Genomic DNA, 23882 nt, shown 5'->3' with positions numbered 1-23882 from the left:
ATATGGTATGTATTTTAAGTTTGCCAGTTTGCAAATGTTTTTATTAGATTACTCGTTGACCAGAGATTAAAACCGCTAAGTTTAACAATAATTATTATTATAAAACAGCTTTGTAAAATTTGGGTTTTTCAAGAGCAGAAAAGTGGATTATAGTACGGTACAAGTTTGTTTGGTAGTTTGCATTTTGCACAAGTTCAATAGACACAGTTTCTATAAATGAATGGAATCTATTTCAAATCAAATATTAAACTAATTTATATATATCTAACATTCAACTGAATAACCAAGCAGACTTACTGATCTGCTGCAACAAGCTGCGTTCCTGTCTTTCCCATGCTGCCTGGTTCTGAGAGTTCTGTGCAGTGAGTGTGTGTATCTGCCGCACCAGTGGCTGCGTGGCTGCACTCACACTCTGCGCGACCTCCTCAGCCGCAGCCCCTGCAGTCTCCAGCCTGCGTAGCAACTCTGTGTGTTGTGTGCGCAACTCACGCACCTCTCTACCCAACAATTACACGTGTTAGTTATTAATATAGGATTCTACAATTAATAGACAAGTAATTTAATTAAGACATATATTTGAGACTTCAAAAATATGGATATACAGCAGGTAACAACTAGATACTGGTTTTGTGTGCAGACCATACTGAGTTTGTCTTTTAAATATAAACCAAAACTTAAAGTTGGTTGAAAAAAACGTTTAAAAAATATTACATCATTTGATTAAGTAAACTATTTATTACAGAAAGCAAGACCAGTCAGTTAACTCTATTTGAGTTCTTTGAATGGGAAGCATATATTTCACAACTGTGAGGTTACAAGAAACAATGAATAACTCCAATAAGGAATTAACAAACTGTGAGTGTTGTTAGCTTTATGGCAAGCATCTTGCAGTTTAAGTGCAATCCCAGGCATGTCCACAACTAGAGGACTGATTTTCCTTCTTTTACATCAGTTTAGATTGGCATAAACACTAACAACAAAACAAAACAAATAATTGCAACTCACCAAGATTCATTAAGCTAAACCATCCTCGGAATTTAAACTGTAATGTATAAAATATTTGTTTGTGTTTAAAAAAAAAACCTCCTGGTTTATTTAGTTTTATGTGCCTTTTTACAGTGTTATGTATGAACTATCTAGTGAATCCAACGCTTCTGCCCAATAACTTTCTCAGGTGATTTATCGCTCAACTCCACCCCTTGAGAAATATTTGTATTTCATTCAAGCTTTGGAGAGTTCGGTATTGTGAGAGCCAAACTCACTTGTCATGCAGCTCCAGTTGCTGGTCCAGTCTGTCTCTCAGTGATGTCACCTCAGCCTCCAAGCTGTCTCTCTGCTCAGCCACCTCCCCCCACTCCCCCTCTAGCCTCCTTCTCACCTCCGCCTCTGCCTCTGACTTGGCCTCCTTCAAGGACAACTGCAGCTGTGTCACTCTGTCCTTGCTGTCTGTCAACTCCCTGCAAACACACGGTATACTGTAACTTGGAGTGGCCAAGGAGATAAGGTAGGTATACAGCATTGTAAAAGAAACAGGCTTACCTGTATGGTCTGGATGGAAAATAGTCTGCTCTGGCACAAGAAACTTAAAAATTGTCTTCAGCTGTTCTATAAGGATAAGAAATCTACTAAGGGAGTATGTTTTATCTATGGTTTCGACAAATCATGCATTGTAAGAAGCCAACATGATCACCATTAACTCTTTGGATCAGCATGTTAACATAAAGAATCCTATATATTAAATAGGCAAGCATGTTTTCTTAAAACCTTTTTTTCTCAGCTCATGTGCATCACAGGGAAAATGTACGCACACTGTTAGAAAGATATTTGCCTGTAGATGTGTAGAATCCCTTTATAAATTAAAATAGGTTCAATAATAAGCAGAATAAACTAATTAAAAATTTAAAATAAATTAACATGGGCCTTATGGGTTGCTATGCTGGTGACAAAATAACAATGAAATATAAACAGAAAACCAAAACAAATGGAATAAATTCCAATCACATATTTTATTTACAGCATGGGGTGAAAATCGAGAAGTTTCCACAATACATATTTTTGGTTGAGTTTTCGACCACGGAGCAACCTCTAGTTTGTTGTATTCCGTTTCATTAATTAAGTTTGGGCTATCATAGCTCTTCAATCCCTCTCCCACATTACATCACAAATTGAGAACCTAAAATAAAATGTAACGGATTCCATTCCATAGCTTACATAATCCTTAGCTATCAAAACAAATAAACTAACCGGTCATTATAACCAATTAAATGGGTTTTTACAAACTTTTTTCTTACAAAACAGGCAAAAACCCTTCCAGAGTAAAATAAATGTAAAAAACTTGTCTACATACTTTTGCAGAGACACGATGGTTGAAGTAAGATTTTCTACTTGGGACTGTAGCTGAGTCAGCTGATTCTCTAATTGATTGTTGGTCCTCGTCAGCTGATGCACAGCTTCTATCTGTGACCGCTCTACATCCTGCTTGGCTGACAACGCCTTCTTTGTTCTGTCCACTTCTTGTGTACATTCTTCTAATTGTTCCCTGTAAAAGCCTGACTGTTAGAATGTTAAGAGTTGTTCTGGCTGTTGGGTACTGAAGTAGACTGCATTGTGGGAACCAAGCACGAGGAGGGTAGAAGTTTCTATTCAGTTGATAACATGTGATAATTTGCTTGCAATAAGTTGTCTTTTCAGTTTGGGTTGGTGAAAAAGTTGGTAGATTGGACACAAACAACTAATTATTGACCTCAGCACGCTCTCCCTTTGCTTCAATTTAACTATGATTTTATTTTAAAACTAGCAAGTTGTCACAGTTTTAACATGGTGAATGGGATGTCTAATTTTATCATGGTCAAAGGTTTTAGTCTTTAAATGTTTATTCTTGTCATGATGGGATTTACTACCAAAACTGAAGTTTCCTATGATCTGGGACCACATTTAAATATAAATCCTTATTTATCTTATCTTATCTTACTTCTTACTAATATTATAAATGTGAAAGTTTGTGTGTTTGTTTGTTTGTGTGTTTGAAGTTCAATCACGCATAAACCACTGGACGGATTGGGCTGAAATTTGGTATGATGATAGCTTACATTCCCGATTAACATATAGGCAAATTCTTATCTCAAAAATCCTTTTGGGCTCCGCCCCAGTGGCTCTGTAATTCCCCATGTTAACCTTATGAGTACACAGCTGACAAAATTCTTTAATTACCTTTAAATATGATTAAAGGTAGTTAAAGGTAATTAAAGAATTTAGTCAGCTGTTTCAACTAAAAAAGTTGGTTATATGATATGGAAAAGCATTAAAAAGTTATAAGATTTACCAACAGGGTGCAGCACTATATTTTTTTGCATTTATGAAAACAGCTAATTTGAACTAAGCACCAACAAAAAACTGTGATTCGCAATGAAAACTGTCAAAGTAGGATTGTTTACAGTTATGTTTATGTTTTTCATTTCATGAATAATTTGTGATATTTTGCGAATTGTTGATAATAGATTTTTCTCAATTGTTTAGGTGAAGTGGTAGAACATTATGGCTATGGTAGATGTGTACTAGATGGGGTAGATGTGTATAGAATACTGTAAATTTAAAAAAGCAAATTTTATCAAACTGTGTCCTCCCTTATTGCAAACGCAAAGCTTGAGTATAACTGCAATAAGCATTTTATACTTATATTCCAACCCCGTACGAAGGACGGGTACTCTGCTAGTAAGTTCATATATAGTTAGTATAACTGTTTATTTGAGACCATTTAAATATAAATCCTTATTTATAAGTTCATATATGGTTTTATTACTGTATTTGCAAAACAACAATTACCGATTACAATTTTAGATTGCAACAAGGAATAATTTTAATTTTAAGTTTTTGCTTCGGTTCCAGACACTTCCAGACACTCCAGACACTTCTTGTTGTTTTCTGTTTGTTTTTGGGCATCACTAAAAGCAGCTGAAAGAGCTTAAAATAATGTAAAATTAACCTAGATTTAACCATTTAAAAGCACTCAGTCTCTTACTTCAAGGAGCTGATAGTCTTCTGATTGTCCCGCTCAGTGGCTCGTAGTTTCTTGATGATGTTGTTGAGTGCCAGCTGTTGTTTGCTGAGTTTCTCTCCCTCGGCACGTAAGTCTGAGATCACCTGGTCCTTCTCTGCTTCTTCCTCAGCAACTGCGGCTGCCGCACGGGCTTGCTGTGGGATATAAGGAGAAGTTAATTTAAAATGCAAACAAAACCAACAAAAAATGGAAAGCCAACAAAACCATTCTCATAACACGAGATTTAAAAATTTAATCAAACCGGTTCAACATAGGCTTCAATTGTTCCACCTCTCCCCTCAATATATGGGACCACAAATTTACAACAAATTACCCACATTCATTAAAAACACAGAGTCTGTAGCTAGCTTTAAAAAAACTTTGAAAAAATGGTTATTGGAGAAGGCTTTTTACAGTGTTGAGGAATTCTTATCAGAGCAAAAATAGATTTAAATTTTCTTATTTTTAATTTTAGTCTACTTTTAGTAATAATTAAGACTTAAGGACAAATCACCTGTCAATTAACTTGATGTAATGTGATGATTGATAATAAATAAAATAAATAAATAAATGTTTAACAGGTTTTAAGAGCATCGAGGGGGCCCGTGCACAGATTGCATATTTTAATTAACCTAATGAAAATCCCAATCCTACTCTCACATCTAATCCCATGCACTTTATGTTACTTACAAACAATACATCTCCCTACTACTGATGAAAAAACTCAATTCTATGATCATACCTCAAGCTGTTTCCGTAGAAGTTCCTTGTCACGTATCGCTTGCTGGAACTTCCGCTCCAAGGCTGCCAACCTTTGAGTAAACTCTTCACTCAACTCGCTTACATCTTGTTTCTGTAGACCGCTTTCAAGCTGACTGTAAAAATTGTTACTAATATGTTGTCACGTCAAGTATAGCAATAGCAATAATTTGCCGATTTAAGAAATTATGGTCTTATGGTTTTCATTGAATTTTATAGCACTTTTAAAATGACTAGGGAAGCCTGTGGTTAATTTGGAATGTGATTAGGGTTGATAGTAAATACTAGCTAGTAAATACTAGGAGTTGAGTAGATAAATATTTTTAATAAAGCTGTGTTTTTCAATCATCCATTTCAATGATTTGTTTTCAATAATTTCAGTAAAACTCTTCAACAAAAACTACAGTTTTAAACAAGTTTTTACTTAGTTTTTTTAAGTTCAGCCGAAGTAACGAGACAGCTAATTCAATAAATTTACACAAAATACAGTAGAGTCTCAATTATCCAATCTAAATCGGACGTGACTAGGTCAAATAACAAAAAAATTGAATAAAATGGAAAAAAAACTATATTCGAGCTGGCGCTGTAACCGCGGGACGAGTTGAGGATCGTGCTGCGAGCGTTGGACATGTTGACAATTGTGTCGTAATAGCGGAAGATGGCGCCGTGACCACAAGCCATGTTGAAGATAGCGCCGTGACTGTAGAATATGTTGATGATTGTGCCACAAGCGTGGAACATATTGACAAGTGTGCCCTGATCGCGGATAATGTTAAATATGGTGCCCATGACTGTGAGACGTGTTGACAATGGCACCGTTATCACAGGATGTGTTGACCATCGCGCCACAAGCGTGGGGCATGTTGAGGGTGGTACCGTGATCGCAGAATATGTTCAAGATGAGGACGTGACTGATGATTGTCCAGGAAGGTTGGATAATCGAGACTACTGTAACATGAATATAAAATAAAGAAATTGCTTTAAAATCTTATACTCAGATTGCAGTGAATCAAGTTTCGATAATGGTGAATACAAATTATGAACGTAAGGTGTAATTATTGTTAAAAATACAAATGACTCATACATTTTAAATTACATATTTCATTTCAATAAAATATTTTTTATTTCTATTTTCTAGTAACTTGGCCAAATAACCAAATAAGTAGTTATGTACCTACATAAATGAATTACCCCAGCATTTACAAGTGATATTTGCTTCTAACCATAAAAGATGAAACATTATTAACTTAAACCATGCAACTTACCGCCTGAGGTCACCGTTTGTTTCTTGAAGGTCTGAGTTTAATCTGCTGAGATCTATCAACTTGGCCTCCCTCACTTCCAAGATTTCCGTCATTTCTGAAATACGCTGAAAGGAAAAATAAATAAATGAGTTAAGAACGTCAAACTGTATGTATTTTGAGAGACAATAATTTGTAAATATCTAAGTTATAAACTATAATCTTAATATTTTAAAACTCTCACAAAAAATTCTTGAAAACTCTGATGTTTTTTAACACATTCACTACCGGGTGTCTGGAGACCTTACGTACAGTGGAGAGCGACAGCTGGTAGTGAATCTGTTAAGCAAATACAAGATTTTTAATGACCAAAGCAAAACTGTAAACAACTTTTGGAAAAGAGTACGTACTAAACTAAACACTACATTTTATAGTATCAGTTCTTGGAATATCACCTTGTGTAGTTTATCAACTTCTGAACCATCATCAGAACCTCCACTAGAGGCCTCGGATAATTCTCTTTGATGTCCTAAAACACAAATGAATTTGTATATAAATCATCACTCTCAATAAGCAAGATAGTATTGCAAGTAATTAATCAAATAAAAATATAACACTCAAAACAGGCACAATATAAATGTCGATGGCACAGTTATAATTATTAATATAATTAGTAGTGGTCCTCCGCCTACTTTTTGTTTCAAACTCTTTTTATTCCAACATCTGATAAAGAGAAAAATAATGTAACAATATCTCACTTGCAATTATACTTGTGAGCTTGAAAACTGTGCCTGGCCTGAGAGCAACTTAGAAAACGAGCTTAGAACTGTTGTGCTGGGGTGTTGGGTGTTGGGTGTACCATTATTGGCAGAGCTAATGAGAAGTTCACCTGCTTTGAAAAGATTTGGTGGGAAGGCCCCCCTAGTATAAGCGGCTAATGGTTCGGATAGGTTTGATTATTTGAGAGTGTACAAATTATCACAGGGTGCACCTACTTAAGCAAATGCCCACTTTTTACTTATCATTAGCAAATGTGTTTGACTGTAGTAAGTACACTAGGAAAATTTAATTTTGTTGTATACAAATTACATTTAGGGGTAAAATATTAGTTACAGTAAGCATGTATCTAAAGATCTAAGGCAGTCATTAACCTCTCGATTTGAAAGGGTTAAAACTAGGATGGAGTACAAAATGTTTACCATCCATACTGGATAAAGTACTGATATAAAACCACAGTAGGTATATTCAAATTTTGAAATGTTTGCTCAATAGAACAATAAACATTTTACCTTTGACTTTGGCTGCAAAAACTTTACTGAGAGAATGTTCAGGATGTGATGTCCCAGCTACAAGGCTCATCTTAGAACGAGAGCTAAGTCTGGCGGGGCTCTGCCTGGAAGCTGCACTGCTACTGTCACCGTTGGGGGTCGGACTGTAAATATTAACAAACGTTTTTTCAGGAATCCCATATTTTAACAAACCACTTTCTTTCAACAAGTAAGAGAAAATGGCAAGTTTTTGTGAACATTTTATTACTGTAGGATAATACTGAAGAACTATAATTCTTAAATAATTTAAATCGGAGAATTTAGTTCCCAATAATGAATTGTAACATTAAATCTCTAACATGGGTTAACACTAGCATGTGTAATTGGTGCAGTTTTTTTAAGTACAATGCTGCTTGACATTTTATCTTACCTTGAGATGATTTCGATATCCGAGGAGGTTGTAGTTTCCAGCTCGTCGCCAGAAGTGTGTCCACTGGAGCCAATTTTGATCATGTCTGACCGGCTAGAGAGAATATCCAGACATTAATAATGAACATTAACCGGTACACACATTTTTTTATTAAGCCTAAAAAATTTAAAACTGCTTGTCTAAATACATCATAAAGTAAAAATTGCATTAAAAAAAAAGATTTGCTCAATTGTAGCATTATGTAAAATCACTTATGTATAAAAGCTCAACGCTGCAGTCTCTCCAGACTGCTTCGAACTGGAGTAAACAATAGCAGTATTTCTCAAACAAAAAACTAAGACTATTCTCTGTGAGGAGGTTGCTCAGTCATTGCGTCTGCCAGTAGGTTGGTGAGATAGGAGGTTGATGTAGATGTACCTAGAGTTGTCTCCTCCCCACTACTGGCCATCAGTGTGCCTTCCTCACACCTAGACACTACAGTTTTCACTTACCTCTCAGATGATATAGGAGAGTGTTCTCTGTGAGGAGGTTGCTCAGTCATTGCGTCTGCCAGTAGGTTGGTGAGATAGGAGGTTGATGTAGATGTACCTAGAGTTGTCTCCTCCCCACTACTGGCCATCAGTGTGCCTTCCTCACACCTAGACACTACAGTTTTCACTTACCTCTCAGATGAAATAGGAGAATGTTCTCTGTGAGGAGGTTGCTCAGTCATTGCGTCTGCCAGTAGGTTGGTGAGATAGGAGGTTGATGTAGATGTACCTAGAGTTGTCTCCTCCCCACTACTGGCCATCAGTGTACCTTCCTCACAGCTAGACACTACAGTTTTCACTTACTTCTCAGATGATATAGGAGAATGTTCTCTGTGAGGAGGTTGCTCAGTCATTGCGTCTGCCAGTAGGTTGGTGAGATAGGAGGTTGATGTAGATGTACCTAGAGTTGTCTCCTCCCCACTACTGGCCATCAGTGTACCTTCCTCATGGCTAGACACTACAGTTTTGACTTACCTCTCAGATGATATAGGAGAGTGTTCTCTGTGAGGAGGTTGCTCAGTCATTGCGTCTGCCAGTAGGTTGGTGAGATAGGAGGTTGATGTAGATGTACCTAGAGTTGTCTCCTCCCCACTACTGGCCATCAGTGTACCTTCCCCACAGCTAGACACTACAGTTTTCACTTACCTCTCAGATGATATAGGAGAATGTTCTCTGTGAGGAGGTTGCTCAGTCATTGCGTCTGCCAGTAGGTTGGTGAGATAGGAGGTTGATGTAGATGTACCTAGAGTTGTCTCCTCCCCACTACTGGCCATCAGTGTGCCTTCCTCACACCTAGACACTACAGTTTTCACTTACCTCTCAGATGATATAGGAGAGTGTTCTCTGTGAGGAGGTTGCTCAGTCATTGCGTCTGCCAGTAGGTTGGTGAGATAGGAGGTTGATGTAGATGTACCTAGAGTTGTCTCCTCCCCACTACTGGCCATCAGTGTGCCTTCCTCACACCTAGACACTACAGTTTTCACTTACCTCTCAGATGATATAGGAGAGTGTTCTCTGTGAGGAGGTTGCTCAGTCATTGCGTCTGCCAGTAGGTTGGTGAGATAGGAGGTTGATGTAGATGTACCTAGAGTTGTCTCCTCCCCACTACTGGCCATCAGTGTGCCTTCCTCACACCTAGACACTACAGTTTTCACTTACCTCTCAGATGAGATAGGAGAATGTTCTCTGTGAGGAGGTTGCTCAGTCATTGCGTCTGCCAGTAGGTTGGTGAGATAGGAGGTTGATGTAGATGTACCTAGAGTTGTCTCCTCCCCACTACTGGCCATCAGTGTACCTTCCTCACAGCTAGACACTACAGTTTTCACTTACCTCTCAGATGATATAGGAGAGTGTTCTCTGTGAGGAGGTTGCTCAGTCATTGCGTCTGCCAGTAGGTTGGTGAGATAGGAGGTTGATGTAGATGTACCTAGAGTTGTCTCCTCCCCACTACTGGCCATCAGTGTACCTTCCTCACAGCTAGACACCCCGGTTTCACACTCACTGCCTACACTCTACAATCAAAGAGATCAGGTCACATTAAAAGGTTTAAATTTCGGAGTTCTTGGTAAACCTATCTGGTTGGGTTGGAAACTAGTTTAACTTCACATGAATAGTACTTTTATTTATGCAAAGAACAAATGTCTACATTCAAAATTTAATGCATGTTCTATCACATACCCAGCCAAATCTATTTTATGGAACTATATTTCATAACTATATTACAGCAGAATCCCTCTTGTTCGACTTCAGTTGGGGTCGGCTGCTGAAAATTACGGCCGGTCTCAGGGAGATGAGTTATTTATAATTTCATATGTTTATGGTTTTTTACTGTACAGTACCGGTATAAGATTGTTTATGGGGGTGAATGTTGAGTAAATGTGAGTTCTGTATGCGGGTATACTGTTAGAAAGATGCATTCTAAAATGAGTGGAATACGTAAACATAAGTTTGTGGCAATGGAACAAAGACTCAGCATTCTAGAGCATCTTGATGGGGCGCAAATTTGTCCAGTATTGTAAAAACACATCAATAAGTGGAAAAACAAGACAATTCAAGAAAAATATGTCAAAAGCTTAATTTTGGTAAGTAATGTTGTACAAAAATATTAAAAATAATGTTGTTTGTTGATTTGAAAGTGTTAGTCATTAATTTATTAGGATTATTTTAACCTTTGATAATACATTCGGTTAGTCTGGCCATTTTGTAGTTTGGCAGGTAGTCCAGTCCTAAAGTGGCCAAACTAGAGGGATTCTACTACAAGTTTAATCTGCCGTTTAACTTAGAGCAGCCAATCCTAGTTTAGGCCTATTTAGAAGAAACTTACATCTCGAGGAGGCTCTGTAAAGGAAGTGTCCAGAGACGATGTTGATTTGAGCATCAAGTCTCTCGATGTTGACGATGTGGACATTAAATCCCGTGATGTTGTTGAAGCAGACATCAAATCTCGCGATGTTGACGAAGCTTGGGGAAGATCCAGAACTGAATGACAGAAACATAGGTGGATTAAACATCAATTCTAAACACATTAATGAAGATAACATTGATAGGTACTTTCCTGTTAAAGGGAACATTCATTATTATCGATGATTTTTTTCTCGATATATCGATATTAACAAATTGAAACATATCAGCTGACAATGACGAAAAATATTGTTCAGTATCAACAAACATTAATGAAATGAAACTGTTCTAAAATAAATAACCTAACATAACTAACCAAACTTGCTGTAACATTTAAAAATTCCGCGTTTAAAACTTGCCTTTTATATTCAACCCAAACGGTTATGTTTAAATGGTACAGCAAGTATGGTTGGTTATGTTAGGTTAGCTTAGAACAGTTTCATTTCTTGTTGTCAATTTGTAATGGATCGGAAAACCAAAACATCGATATATCGAGAAAAAAATCATCGATAATAATGAATGTTCCCTTTAACAGGAAAGTACCCATTGATATATATTTTAAGTCAACCAATATTTTTAATCTTCCACAAGAATACTTTTGTTTTGTTTTGTTTCGTTTTTAAATACTAAAGACACATTTCTTCTCATCCTACCTTTATTTACTTACATCTTAACCACTTTCTGTGTATTTGGCTATATTTCCAGAGGGTGTGCGGCTGGGAAATAATAACTTTAGGATACTGGGTAAGATGGAACAGTATTTCATCACTAGGGCCTAAAGTGACTCTTTTTGACCCGAGGTCAAGTTTTACGATCAGGGCGAAGCCAAGGTCGGAAAATGAGCGAGGGTTAAAAAGACACTTTTTGCCCGTGTGGTGAACTTTATTTTTTTGCATCAATTAACAAACTAAGGTAGAAAACGAAATAATTTTTATGTAGAGATAACCTCTTAAAACGACTTCCAGCTTGTTTTCAATTCTGATAATGCAAATAAGCAGCTGTTTAGTAAGCGATTCAATCATTTTGTCTATTACAATTGTGTTACTGGACATTATACCATCGATATGTCGAACAATCAAAAACAATAGGTAACCACCTTACCTAATAAATCAAACGATAAATAATTTTGATTGATATGATTGCCACAATTGGAATTTACAACAGTTTACAAAAGTTGATTTTTACTCCCTAGAGAGTAAAATGCTACTTTAGACCCGCAACGTATGCATTAAAAATGGCTGTTTTTGCTTCAGAATGGCAAAAAAGTGTTTTTGTATTAGAGTTTTACTAAAAGAGCTGACAGAAATGAATTTTACTAAACTAAAATCTTTTAAATTCAAAATTGTGTTCTTCTTACAATCCAAATAGGTTCTCCAGGAGCATAAACATTTCAATTGCACATCTTAAAAATGTTTCCAGCTAAGCCTACTTCATCATAAATGTAAATAATTTGCATCCCTATAATTCTACGAGATATTTAATGGTTTTTCTAAGAAGTAACCAACAATCACCTGTTCCCGCTGTTAGAGTTTCCGAGGCAGAGGTGTAACTGTCCTCGGCCACGCTTGGTTCCGAGTCATCCACTAGTTCAGGAGGACCTTCCCCTTCCGCTATGGGTGATATGCTGTCACTCGAATACCTATAAAGAAAATATTAAATAGAAAATAGACTGAATAGATTTACTTAGCTCAAAACAAAAACACAATAATCACTTTTCATCACTCCGTAACGAAAGTAACTATTTTCGATAACAGCTGACATCAATGAAAGTAGCCGTTTCCCAAGCTCTAATTTAGGGCGAGGAAAAATCGATCAGCTGATTTTCCCTCGCTCTAAATTTACTTTCGTCGCTCTCAATTAGTTCTCCATTTATTCACTACGCGCGCTAGTGTTTTGTTACAGTTTAATTTAATGATTTGAATCAGCTGTTTTTATTGTTTGACAATCTAAATGTAAACATAAACAGGCATAAGCTTGTTTTGCTGTGTTTTTAGCTTAGTGCGTATTTAAAAGCGGCCAAAATATGTCTATTATTTCGGACGATTTATCGAAGAAAGCTTTAGAGATAACCAAAAACCTCCTTCCAGAGAAATCGAGAGAGAGGTATAATGAGGAGTTCAGGAAGTTTATGGACTGGTGCCAAGGACACAATGTTTTACCAAAGAATGTAAGTGACGAAGTTTTATTAGTATATTTATCTGAGAAATCTAAAAGCATGAAACCAACAACGTTGTGGAGTAAATTTTCTATGATAAAGAGTGGTTTGAAATTAAAAGAAAATGTGGATGTATCCAAATTTAACAAATCTCTAGCATTTCTTAAACGTCAATCAGTGGGTTATCAACCTACAAAAGCTAAGGTTTTTACTGAAGACGAAATTCAAAGATTCATGGTTAACGCTCCTGACAATGAATGGCTATTGAGCAAAGTCATCCTAACGCTCGGTATTTATGGAGCTTGTCGAAACCACGATCTTATAAATTTAAAAGTAGAAGATATTACAGACAATGGCAGTTTTTTTGTCGTGTTTCTCAACGATGGCAAAACACACATTAAACGCAGTTTTACCATAACCAATGACAACTGTCCATATAGACCATGTGATTTGATTCGCAAATATTTGTTATTGCGCCCCAGACAAATGAAAAGTAACCGATTTTTAATTGGTTACAGGAAGGGTAAATGCGTGGGACAAAATGTAGGGGGTCACACAATCAGTTCAATCCCAAAAAAGGTAGCAGAATACCTTAAATTAGACGAACCGGAGCGCTATACTGGACACGCCCTCAGGCGTACCTCAGCCACCATGCTAGTTGAGGGAGGAGGGGATTTACTTGCCCTTAAATCACACGGAGGTTGGAAATCCTCTAATGTCGCAGAGAGTTACATAGAAAATTCCATTGGAAGAAAATTACAACTGTCAAGAAAACTGTTTAAAAATCCGCATGCAATGAGTTCAACAGCTGCTGAGAATACAAACAGAAATGTTGTAGAAAAATCACATTCAGGAAGCCAAATAGATTTTTTTGACATTGATCATGTGTTTAACAACTCAGAAGATGAAGAATGTCCTCAGAGAAAAGTAAGAAAAGTTGATGAAACAAACACGACCACTACAAACGTTTCAACGATTCAAGAACTTCAGAAAAAACTTTTAAACGAAGGAGTGAATGTCTCCAACAATGAAAACTGTACAATAAACATAACCATAAACTTCTAATTTTTTGATTGTGAAGTAGGTTCCCTTTAGATTTTTTTTATGTTTAAAAAAAGATTAATCGAGAAATATACAAAGGTTTCCTTTTAGAAGATTTTATTTTGATGTTTAAAATAAATAATTTAGAAATAAACTAGTTGTAATATTACTGAGGTCTGTTATTCTGTGTTTGTGTATTTTTGCGTCGTGATGAAAAGTATCGTTCATAACTCGTACCGAAAGTTATTTTCCGGCTCTTGCTCCATTATTCCCGTCCTCGGCTTCGCCTCGTACGTGAAAATAGCTCTCACATACTCGGCTTCGCCTCGCATGTGAAATTGGATTTTCCTGTGTTCGGCTTCGCCTCACACAAAAACTTGAGCGCGCTCCGGAAAATGCTACTTTCGGTCCTAGTAATGAAATATACTATTATTTTCTAATTATAACAACAAAGGACTTCTAAAATATTATTAACAGATATTGTTGTAATTCAAAATTGAATTAATCTGAAATAGAACATACTGAACACCATTATATTTTTATATAATAGTATAGATAAATGTTGGCTAACTATTTTAGTTTGAATTTATTAAAGTAGGAGTTTATTTCATGGTGTCAGGTGAATAAAAATGGAGTGCAGATTTCCTGGAAAGCTACCGGATAAAAGTGATAGTCTGCCATAAATTTTGGCTAACTATTTTAGTTTGAATTTATTAAAGTAGGAGTTTATTACAACAACTTGACTTTGCAACTTGAGTTGCATTTAACTGGGGCAATTATTAAATTTTCGATATAAAAATAGCTTGTGGCTTATATAAATTTACTAAAACAAAATATAGTAATTAAAAGAAGAGATTATATTATAAATCATTGAAACCCTTTTGTTTTAAGAAACAACAACAGTAAATTAATTTTAAAACATAAAGAAGAAGTCCGCTGATCATAATATGATGGCAATTAAAAATTAAATACAGTAGGGACAGTAAGTAGTAGATTCATATTAGGATTCATGTTAGTGTAAAACTATACAGAGTGATTGATATAAGTGTGCCAGCCGTTTTATTCGAAAACTATAAGAGATATCAAAAAAAGTTAAATGGTAAGTCCCTTGGATTTTTTATTAAAAAAGTTATAGTCAAGTCAAAAAAATTATTTTAGCCGCCATTTTTCCAATATGGCCGCCAACTTTGATTTTTCTTATAGAACACCCTGTATTTTATGATGTATTCTGGTAGAAAAAGTAATTTTAAGACGATTTTATTCTTGTGATTTTTTTCATAAACCTAACCGTTTCAAAGATAATAATGGTTTAAGTTGTAAAATTTTTAATGGTTTTTGAACAAAACAGCTGGCATGCTTGCTTAGGCCTTTATCAAAACTCTTTCTCATGCAGAAATTTCAAAACTTTAACCATTATTATCTTTGAAACGGTTAGGTTCATGAAAAAAATCACAAGAATAAAATCGTCTTAAAATTACTTTTTCTACCAGAATACATCATAAAATACAGGGTGTTCTTTAAGAAAAATCAAAGTTGGCGGCCATATTGGAAAAATGGCGGCTAAAATAATTTTTTTGACTTGACTACAATTTTTTTAATAAAAAATCCAAGGCACTTACCATTTAACTTTTTTTGATATCTCTTATAGTTTTCGAATAAAACGGCTTTTCACATATACGGCATTTCACAAGCTTTCCAGTTCCAACCATTTGCTACACTATTGAAGTTTGGATATGCTTTTGTTTGTTTTAGTGGTTTGAAAACTAGAAAACAAAGAACTTTTTTACTGTTTTTATTGTTCAAACAGAAACATAAATACAAGTTTTGCTTAATACATGCAGACTAATCTATGTTTAAAATGTTAAAAACACCATGTTTTGGAGTCTTCAAACCACTAAAGCGTACAAGCAGATCTAAAACTCAATAGAGTAGCATATGGTTCGAAATCTTGTAAACTGGCACAGTTTTTAACATATTTTGCTACATTCTTGTATACAGAGTGTAGAAAAATGCAATAGACTATTTTTTTTTTTAATTTCTATCACAGAGCTTGTGTTATATTTATTTTATTCTAAATTAAATGAGAAAAATAAAATATATTGTTATTGTTATATAGTATTTATTTCTTAGATGACTACTAAACTTTATAAAAAAATATATGAAAACCAAAACGATGTTAGCAACCATAGACAACCATAGACGAAAACGAACAAGCAAAAAAAACACAGGGCAAAAGAAATAGTTTGCAAAACAGCCATTGTTATTGGTTGTCATGAAGTCCAGAATCTGCTAAACACGTTTGTATGCATTGTTGCTGGGATCTTTCGATAGTACAGGATTATATCGAACGAAACAGAAAACCTGCAATGTCGCCGTAAATATAGCGACTGACACTTGTGGCAAAAACAAAGTCGCTATAATTACAGCGAATGACCCTAAGAGGGTGTAACTTGGATTTGCATGTATACAAGTATCTCATAGGTCTGTGCATGAAACGTAGGCAAAGCAAGGGGTGAGCCTGTACAGTACAAGAATAACTGATAGCCTACTAATAAATTCAACGTGGTGGTATCAGGACATGAAACATTGCTGGCTTGGTTTCACTGTTCATTGTGCTACTAACTGAGCCACCCAATCACCCCTTGCACTAGTCACACTCAATAAACAAACAACCTATAAAGGTTAAAGCTGCTAGTACTTAAACCTGATCTTTTAGTCAACTTTAGCCACATCCTGACCAAACGTAATCCATGCAAACAAACACACCATCTTAAATAACATTGTATTAGCCTAACACAAACAAAATATGTGAAACTAAAAACTGTTTCCAAAAGGACTTTACCTGTGTTCACTAGCAGTAGACCCGAGAACTTCAACACTGCTGGGAGACGTAAGTACTTCAACAGACTCAAAGCTGCCCGACTGCCGCAGTCTAACGACGGACGAGGAGGTGGAGAGGGAATGTTGAGGGTCAGAATCAGGCGTACAACTGCCGAGTACTTCACAGCTGGAACTCGACCTACAGAGGGAAATATGCAAGAAATTCATCAAAGACTATAAACAAGTGTTGTTTGCAAAACATTTGTCTTGCTAAAATGTCTGGGTAGGTAGTAGCTGTTTTGGTTTGTAGTAGTATAAATTACTTGTCAGCTTAAACATTGTTCAAGGTAATGGAAAGTGTTTGTTATATTTACTTACAAAATTTAAATCTTACATTACAAGGCTACATCCAGTCACATAACATCTGTCTAGAGATGTGTAAAAAAACCAAACCAAAATCTTTAAACCACTGAAAAAAGTTTTGGTTTCAATATTCAATTAACAATTTTAAAAACTCAAAAGTGACAACATTTTTTCAGTGATCATTGTTTTAAACAGAAATCAAGCATGTTTGTCCTCTTAAAATGTGAAGATCACAAACATTGTGGTTATTGGTTGTCTATCGTTAATAGTGACATACTGTATTGGGAAAAAATTATTTATTTTCTGTGTCCTTTTTCCCAAATAATAAGGTTAAGTATATCCATCAATGAACAACACGCAAGTAAACAGTTAACATTTACCTTATATTTTAATATCCAAAAATTTAATAGAAAAACTGCCAAAAATTTAATAGAAAAACTGCTATGTCCAGTATGAGATGCTAAGCTAAATTTAAAGCATTTTGATTTTTTAAGATTTGTTTCCAGTTTTTAGATTTATAATGTTTGGTTTTAACAACTATCACTATACCGGTACCTCTCATATTCTAATTTTTATACCACAGGGATTATAACACACAAAATGTAATTCTGCTCTACATCTTGTCTAGCTAACCAACATCAGTTCAACAAGGAATTTTATAAAACGTAAGACTGATTACCTTCGATCACTTTCAGACGAAATAGCAGATAACCGGTTGTTATAGTTACGAGGTTCTTTTTTCCTATAGACTACTGGCGGAAAGTTGAGAATCTCTTCTCGGATATCAGAAGGACAGCTCGGATCAGGGGTTTTTGCCTCTGAAGGTGAAGTATTAGCTGTACTAGCCGAGGGAGGCTGAAATGTGGCTGTTTTTTTGGGCTGGTTTGAAATAAAGTTAGTAGGACGACTAGGAGTCTCAGGGTTCTCTTTTGCATCATCTGTAATCAAAATTTAACATTTACAAAGTTATAAATAACAGATAATGAAGTTACTAAACAATTAAAGATTAAAATATAAAATGCACTCTTATGAAACATTATTAAATAATTTGATAAAGTGACTGACAATTAAGTTAAAGATTTGACAAATATATCCTAGTAATAGTAGTAGTAGTAGTTATAGAAGTTTCCATGTAAAAGCTTTATAGCCAATTTAGAATAAAAATAAACATTGTTACATTGAGCAACTGGCAGAATGTGTTGTGCATATCACACAAAAGGCTACCGATTTATTTGTCTAAGCCGAACTGAAAGGAAATGACAGCTTATTGTAAATTATTGCATGTTATAGACACATAAACTATCTCAGTATCAGTAACAGGTGTTCAATTTTACTAGCGGCTACAGCTGATCCTTACAGATGGGATGTTTATTACAAAACCAATGGTCAACGGTCAAAGGTCCTATTTTCGGTCAATTTTGCTGAGCTTATTTTATTTATTAAACTACGGCAGATGAATAAGACATAGATCAATCAATCAATCAATCAATTAAATCAATAAATTATTAAAGATGGGGACGCCACTATGTGCATATTTTAACCCAAATATGAGTGAAGGATGAGTCTAGGATGAGTGGCGCGATCTTGTTAGTGACTAAGGCCGACATGTTCCTTAGACACAGCTGTTAATTAATAGCCAATACAGCCAATGGCAACTAAGTCAATATGTAAGGGGATTTTAAATAAAGGAAATCTTTGAAACAAGTGTGTGAGAAAATACGAGGCATGTTTTTTATGTAAGTACCGTTTTTAAATTTCTCCGTTCCAGCACTGCGATTGGCATTTTCAACATTTGCGCTGTGTATGGGCATCTATTGGTAAGACCTAGCCAGAAATTCGAGAACAATCGGCCGTGTTTACATCCGGTTTCAAGCATTCAAAATGGTGCCGCCAATTGAGACTACCGCCGACTGTGAAGTTCGCGCTGTAATTAGATTTTTAAGTGCTAAAGGTTTGAAAGCTATTGAATATCATTTAATAAGCATGAATAAAGCATATTTGATTTGATTTGATTTGATATCATCGTCGGATTAGTGAAATGTATGGCGAGAACATTATGAGTGACGGAGTGGTACGCAAGTAGGTAAGGGCATATTAAGACGGCCCCATCAATGTTCATGATGAGCAACGCACTGGGTCCGGGGACAGTAATGACGCCGCCCAGTGCGTTACTCATCATGAATGTTGGTGGGACCGTATTTAAATGCCCTTATCCACTTGCGTACCATTATGACACTCATAATGTTCTCGCCATACACTTCACTAATCTGTCGATGATTTTCAATGGCTTTCACATCTTTAGAACTTAAAAATCTAATTGCAGCGTGCACTTCACATTTGGCGGCAGTCTGAATTGGCGGCACCGTTTTGAATGCTCAAAACCGGGTGTAAACACGGCCGATTATTCTCGAATTTCCGACTAGGTCTTACCAATAGATGCCCATACACAGTGCAAATGTCGAAAATGCCAATCGCAGTGCTGGAACGGAGAAATTTAAGAACGGTACTTACTTAAAAAACATGCCTCGTAATTACAGGACTACTTTTCCCCACTAAAGCCACTACAGATGAAATTTAATATCAAAAAACGCTTGATAATCTGACACACTAATGGAGGTATTACTACACATTCTTGAAGTCATAACAGCCATATTCAAATACAGCTTATTGAACAAAACTTGTTGTACCTAACTCCATTTTAACAGCTACAACTAGGAGACAGTTTTTAAAGACATAATAAATTAGATTATTATTATTGGCCTACTGACTAAAATTTCTCTTATGAAAGAGGCTAAAAGAATAATAAAAAACAAAGAAAATTTAACACTTACTTTCTAGCAATTTAGGATTTTCAAAAAACGAGCCTGTGAAGGATCCCCACAGACTTCCACTTTGACTAAGTTTACTCGAGGATGAGAGTTTTGGCTCACTTTCACTCCGAGGCACTCCTTGGTCTACCCACATTTCCGTCTCAGCACCAGGTGACGTCACTAGAAAACGAGTATCATTTAGTAACGAGTCATTTGATTTTAAGAACAAATTAAGCTGTTTTTATCAAAGTTCTTAAATGCTACTTTACTGGAGGAACTCGCTAACTCAAACCCCTATACAAGTCAAGTCAAATCAACTACAGTAGACTCCCTCTTATCCGGACTCCTCGGAACTGAGGCCAGTCCGGATAACGGTTTTTCCGGTTAAACCGACGTCCCTAAAAACTTGTTAAAATGGACCGTTTAGTGTGGTATTTGACTTTAATTTAGGAGAGCATTGTATTTAGACACGTCATCACTGGTCTCAAATCTTTCCCACAAGAACAGTCGTTTCAATACCGCCCACTTCCTGCCGACCTAGTCCGGTTAAACCAATGTGCTGATAAAAATTACCTGGTTTAAGAGATGTCATTTCCGTTGAGTGTAGTCTGGTTAAACCGATGTCTGGTTAAAAGGTGTCCGGATAAGAAGGAGTCTACTGTATGCACTTTATCTCGGAAAATCAAGATTAACCTCTTTATTTTTAGGTTTTCTCAACCGATCTCTAGAAGTCAAAACCTCGGAGTACAGGTTGCTATGTGTTTGTTAGCCATATTTAGTCCTGCAAACAACGGCTGTGTTGAGAATTTCAGTCACATGGAGTACAAAAAGAAACCATGTGAAGTGTATTGTATACCGACAAATGAAGAATGGTTTGGGGGAAGAGGACCAACCCCGTGACTGATGTGGGTTTCTACAGTTGTAGCCGGGGGTGAGAAGGAAGGAGGGAGACTTTTGTTTGCTATTGCGGGTTTGGGGGTGATATATGGCGGTTATGGGATATTGGCGGGAGTTCGGGAAATCGGAGGGAATAACAGGGTAATGCTAACTATGGATCCAAGGAAAACCTAGAGGGTGCTGGTACTGGTGAGCTTTTGGTATACAGGGAACAGAAAGGAAGTGGGAATCCGCCTTTCTTTGGGAGTGCACTCAACTGTTTTCCAAGCGGAAGTCACTGCCCTTTTGGTTTGAACCTGTGAGAATAATTTCAGTAAGGAGACCAGAGACCAAAGAATCTGTATCTACACTGACAGTCCTGCTTTTATCTCAAACAAATTCAACTTCAAGATTGTCTTACACCTTGTCGAAATCAGGAATAGGAACTATCTAACATTTGTTTGGGTACCTGGTCACTCAGACCTTGAGGGTAACGAGGCTGCTAACATTCTGGCAAATGTTTCTTTGGCGGCATTTTTGTTCGGTCCTAAACCCTTCTGTGGCATCTTACATCTAGGTGCGTGTGCACCTCCATCATGACATGGGCCACTGAAAAACATTGTAAGAGATGGGCTGAAGCACCCCTCTTAAGAGAAAATAAGCTCATTCTTCACACGCCTTTGCTGGACATAGGTGGTTCAGAAAGCAACTGCATCGAATGAGTTTGTATGATGATGGCAAGTTCAGCAGGTCAGATAAGACTGCTGATCACCTGTTTTTGACTGTGAGGTGCTCCCTGAGGTAAGAAGGACAACTCGTGGCAATCTGGGAAGAAGGAGTTAACTTCTTGAATAGGAACATATAGGTTTATCAGATGCCTGGACATTGAAGGTCTCTTTAGAATGTATCAACTCACTGGGGTGCGAAATAATTCGACAAATCTGGATGAAGCATTTTGAGGCTTCGGCCTACCCCTTCCAGATAAGATAAGAGTGCAAAAAGACAATTTTTGTATTTTATTTTAGTACGGTATAGGCTGTAGGTAATAAAGACAGTTTTCACTATTTTTCACCTCTACATTTCAATTGATTTACTAATACATTTCAATGTCTATGAAACTAAAATTTAATCAATAAGTTAATTTTTTAAACTATGCCTCAAAATATAGCTTAGTGAAAAATCTGTTTCACTAATTTTGTCGGCTGCGTTCAGCTTGGGTGATAAGAATGTGTGTGTGGAGATATTAAGCACGGGTAAAAATGGTCTAATAGGAAATAAGCACTGTTTTTAAAAAGACCAAGAGCTCACTAATTTTCCTTACATACAACAAATTGTCGCTTACGCCCCTTCGTCTTGCAGGCATTGAAGCATAGGGTCACAGACAGTAAGAGCCTACACATGGCAACTCTTGGCGAAATTCTTGATTCTTGCTTGATAAAGCCTAGGCCTACTTTTAATAGTTATTATAACAGGGTGTCTTGCTAGCTAGAGGTTAGTGTCTAAGATGTCAGTAACAGGGTAGAGTCCAATTCCAGGCACATATACAAGACTATTATGGGTTTGGACAGTTTTTTTACAAATATTTGAGTTGACTTCATCAATAATAAATAGCACTGGCGTAGTCACAAGCAAAAAAAGTTTAACCACATATAAGGTCTACCATATTTTAGAAAACCCCAACTGTTCATCCCCATAAGCCAAAAGAATGTGTTTATTAAGTAAGTAATTGTAAATTAATTAAAACTTGACTTCTTGAGGTGCATGCAAATTTGCTACTTTACTTTTTAAATTTATTTTCATTTTTATTAAACGGCAAACACCATTTTACAAGTGGGTTTAACAAGATTACATTATACATTGTGCATACATACATACCAACGACAGAGCCATTTGAAAATGAGCGAAAAACAGTTTCCTAACTAACAATTAATTGCTATAATCCTAAACTAACAATTAATTGCTAGCCATTTATGCTAGCATTAAATGAACTAGGCCTATACTACTAGTTATTGGCCTCTTAACCATTACAAATTTATTTCATAACTTGATTCGGATCCAAGTAAAAATGTTAACATGATACTTATTTTTAATATTGACCAGAAAGCTTAAGGGGAGTCGCTACTAAAAACAACCAATTTTGTAAAAAAAACCATTATTTTTGTTTTTTTTCTGGTTCTATGGTATATTTTAAGGTTTTAGGAAAACACAACAAAAGGAATAATATATATTTTTATCACTATGAAAAAAAATATTTGAAGTGGAGGGTACACAGCTGTTCCGGGCATCAGATTGAAACATCAACCACTGTTTTCCGCAAATTAAAAATTGGTGTTTTTTTTACATATAATTACATATATAACTTTTTAACTAGGGTATTAACTTTAAGCTATATGAATGAAATTTTGTTTACACATTGTTTATACTACTGTATAGAGCAACTTTTTGTGCATGGATATTGTAATGGTACAAGTAGGCCTACATGAAAAAAATGAATTACATAGGAATTTTTAAAAAATTACCCGAAGCCATAAACTAGTTTGGAAAAATATATTAGTATGCACAAAAGTTGGTACATTTTTTGCTCTTTAAAATGAGGTACCAAGCAATAAAATTGGTTCAGTAGTTATAAGAGAGTTGAAAAACCCTCAAAAAACTCCAAAAAGTACTTTAACAGCGGTAATCCTTTTTCTAAGACTAAATGAAGTTAAAAAAGTATATACTATGACAGTTTTTTTTTCAGTAGCGACTCCCCTTAAAAACTTTTAATTTTTGTCTAGTTAGCCTAACATAGGAGATTATTCCAAAAAAAACATGCACTGGTGTATGCAATATTTCAGACTAGCTGTACCCGCGGGCTTCGCCCCGTTTTACTTCATAAGTGAGCTCGTTCGCATGGCTCAATCACGTTCTGGTTGAAGTTCGTTTGCTACGCTCACTCACCTTTAGAATGGAGCTCGTTCGCTGCGCTCACTTGCCTTCAGGTTAGCTCGTTCGCTACGCTAACTCGCCTCCAGGTTAAAGTTTGTTCGCTGCACTCACTCAACTGTACCCGCGGGCATTGCCCCGTTTTACTTCATAAGTGAGCTCGTTCGCATGGCTCAATCACGTCCTGGTTGAAGTTCGTTCGCTACGCTCACTCACCTTTAGGTTGGA

General features: G+C 36.2%; 1 protein-coding gene across 1 annotated transcript in view; it reads right to left on the bottom strand.

Annotated features, from left to right (window-relative positions):
- LOC129003711 (TATA element modulatory factor-like) overlaps positions 1 to 23882 on the bottom strand; it is a 35113-nt gene that overhangs the window by 8863 nt on the left and 2368 nt on the right. Inside the window, exons 3-21 of the mRNA XM_054432008.1 lie at positions 19875 to 20033; positions 17723 to 17981; positions 16703 to 16879; positions 12176 to 12303; positions 10588 to 10742; positions 9594 to 9775; positions 9252 to 9398; positions 8910 to 9056; positions 8568 to 8714; positions 8226 to 8372; positions 7735 to 7827; positions 7326 to 7468; positions 6492 to 6565; positions 6061 to 6164; positions 4779 to 4911; positions 4019 to 4191; positions 2348 to 2539; positions 1263 to 1457; positions 298 to 497 (exon numbers count right to left, since the gene is read on the bottom strand). Coding sequence (XP_054287983.1) covers positions 298 to 497; positions 1263 to 1457; positions 2348 to 2539; positions 4019 to 4191; positions 4779 to 4911; positions 6061 to 6164; positions 6492 to 6565; positions 7326 to 7468; positions 7735 to 7827; positions 8226 to 8372; positions 8568 to 8714; positions 8910 to 9056; positions 9252 to 9398; positions 9594 to 9775; positions 10588 to 10742; positions 12176 to 12303; positions 16703 to 16879; positions 17723 to 17981; positions 19875 to 20033 — 2955 coding nt within the window. The remainder of the gene's footprint in view (positions 1 to 297; positions 498 to 1262; positions 1458 to 2347; positions 2540 to 4018; positions 4192 to 4778; positions 4912 to 6060; positions 6165 to 6491; positions 6566 to 7325; positions 7469 to 7734; positions 7828 to 8225; positions 8373 to 8567; positions 8715 to 8909; positions 9057 to 9251; positions 9399 to 9593; positions 9776 to 10587; positions 10743 to 12175; positions 12304 to 16702; positions 16880 to 17722; positions 17982 to 19874; positions 20034 to 23882) is intronic.

Source organism: Macrosteles quadrilineatus, unplaced genomic scaffold (genome assembly GCF_028750875.1).
Source record: "Macrosteles quadrilineatus isolate MER2022 unplaced genomic scaffold, UCM_ALF_1.0 Scaffold_9__3_contigs__length_116548681, whole genome shotgun sequence".
NCBI classification, from domain to species: Eukaryota; Metazoa; Arthropoda; class Insecta; order Hemiptera; family Cicadellidae; genus Macrosteles; species Macrosteles quadrilineatus.
The sequence above is the reverse complement of the archived record's forward strand: the minus strand, read 5'-3'. Positions and strand labels throughout refer to the sequence as shown.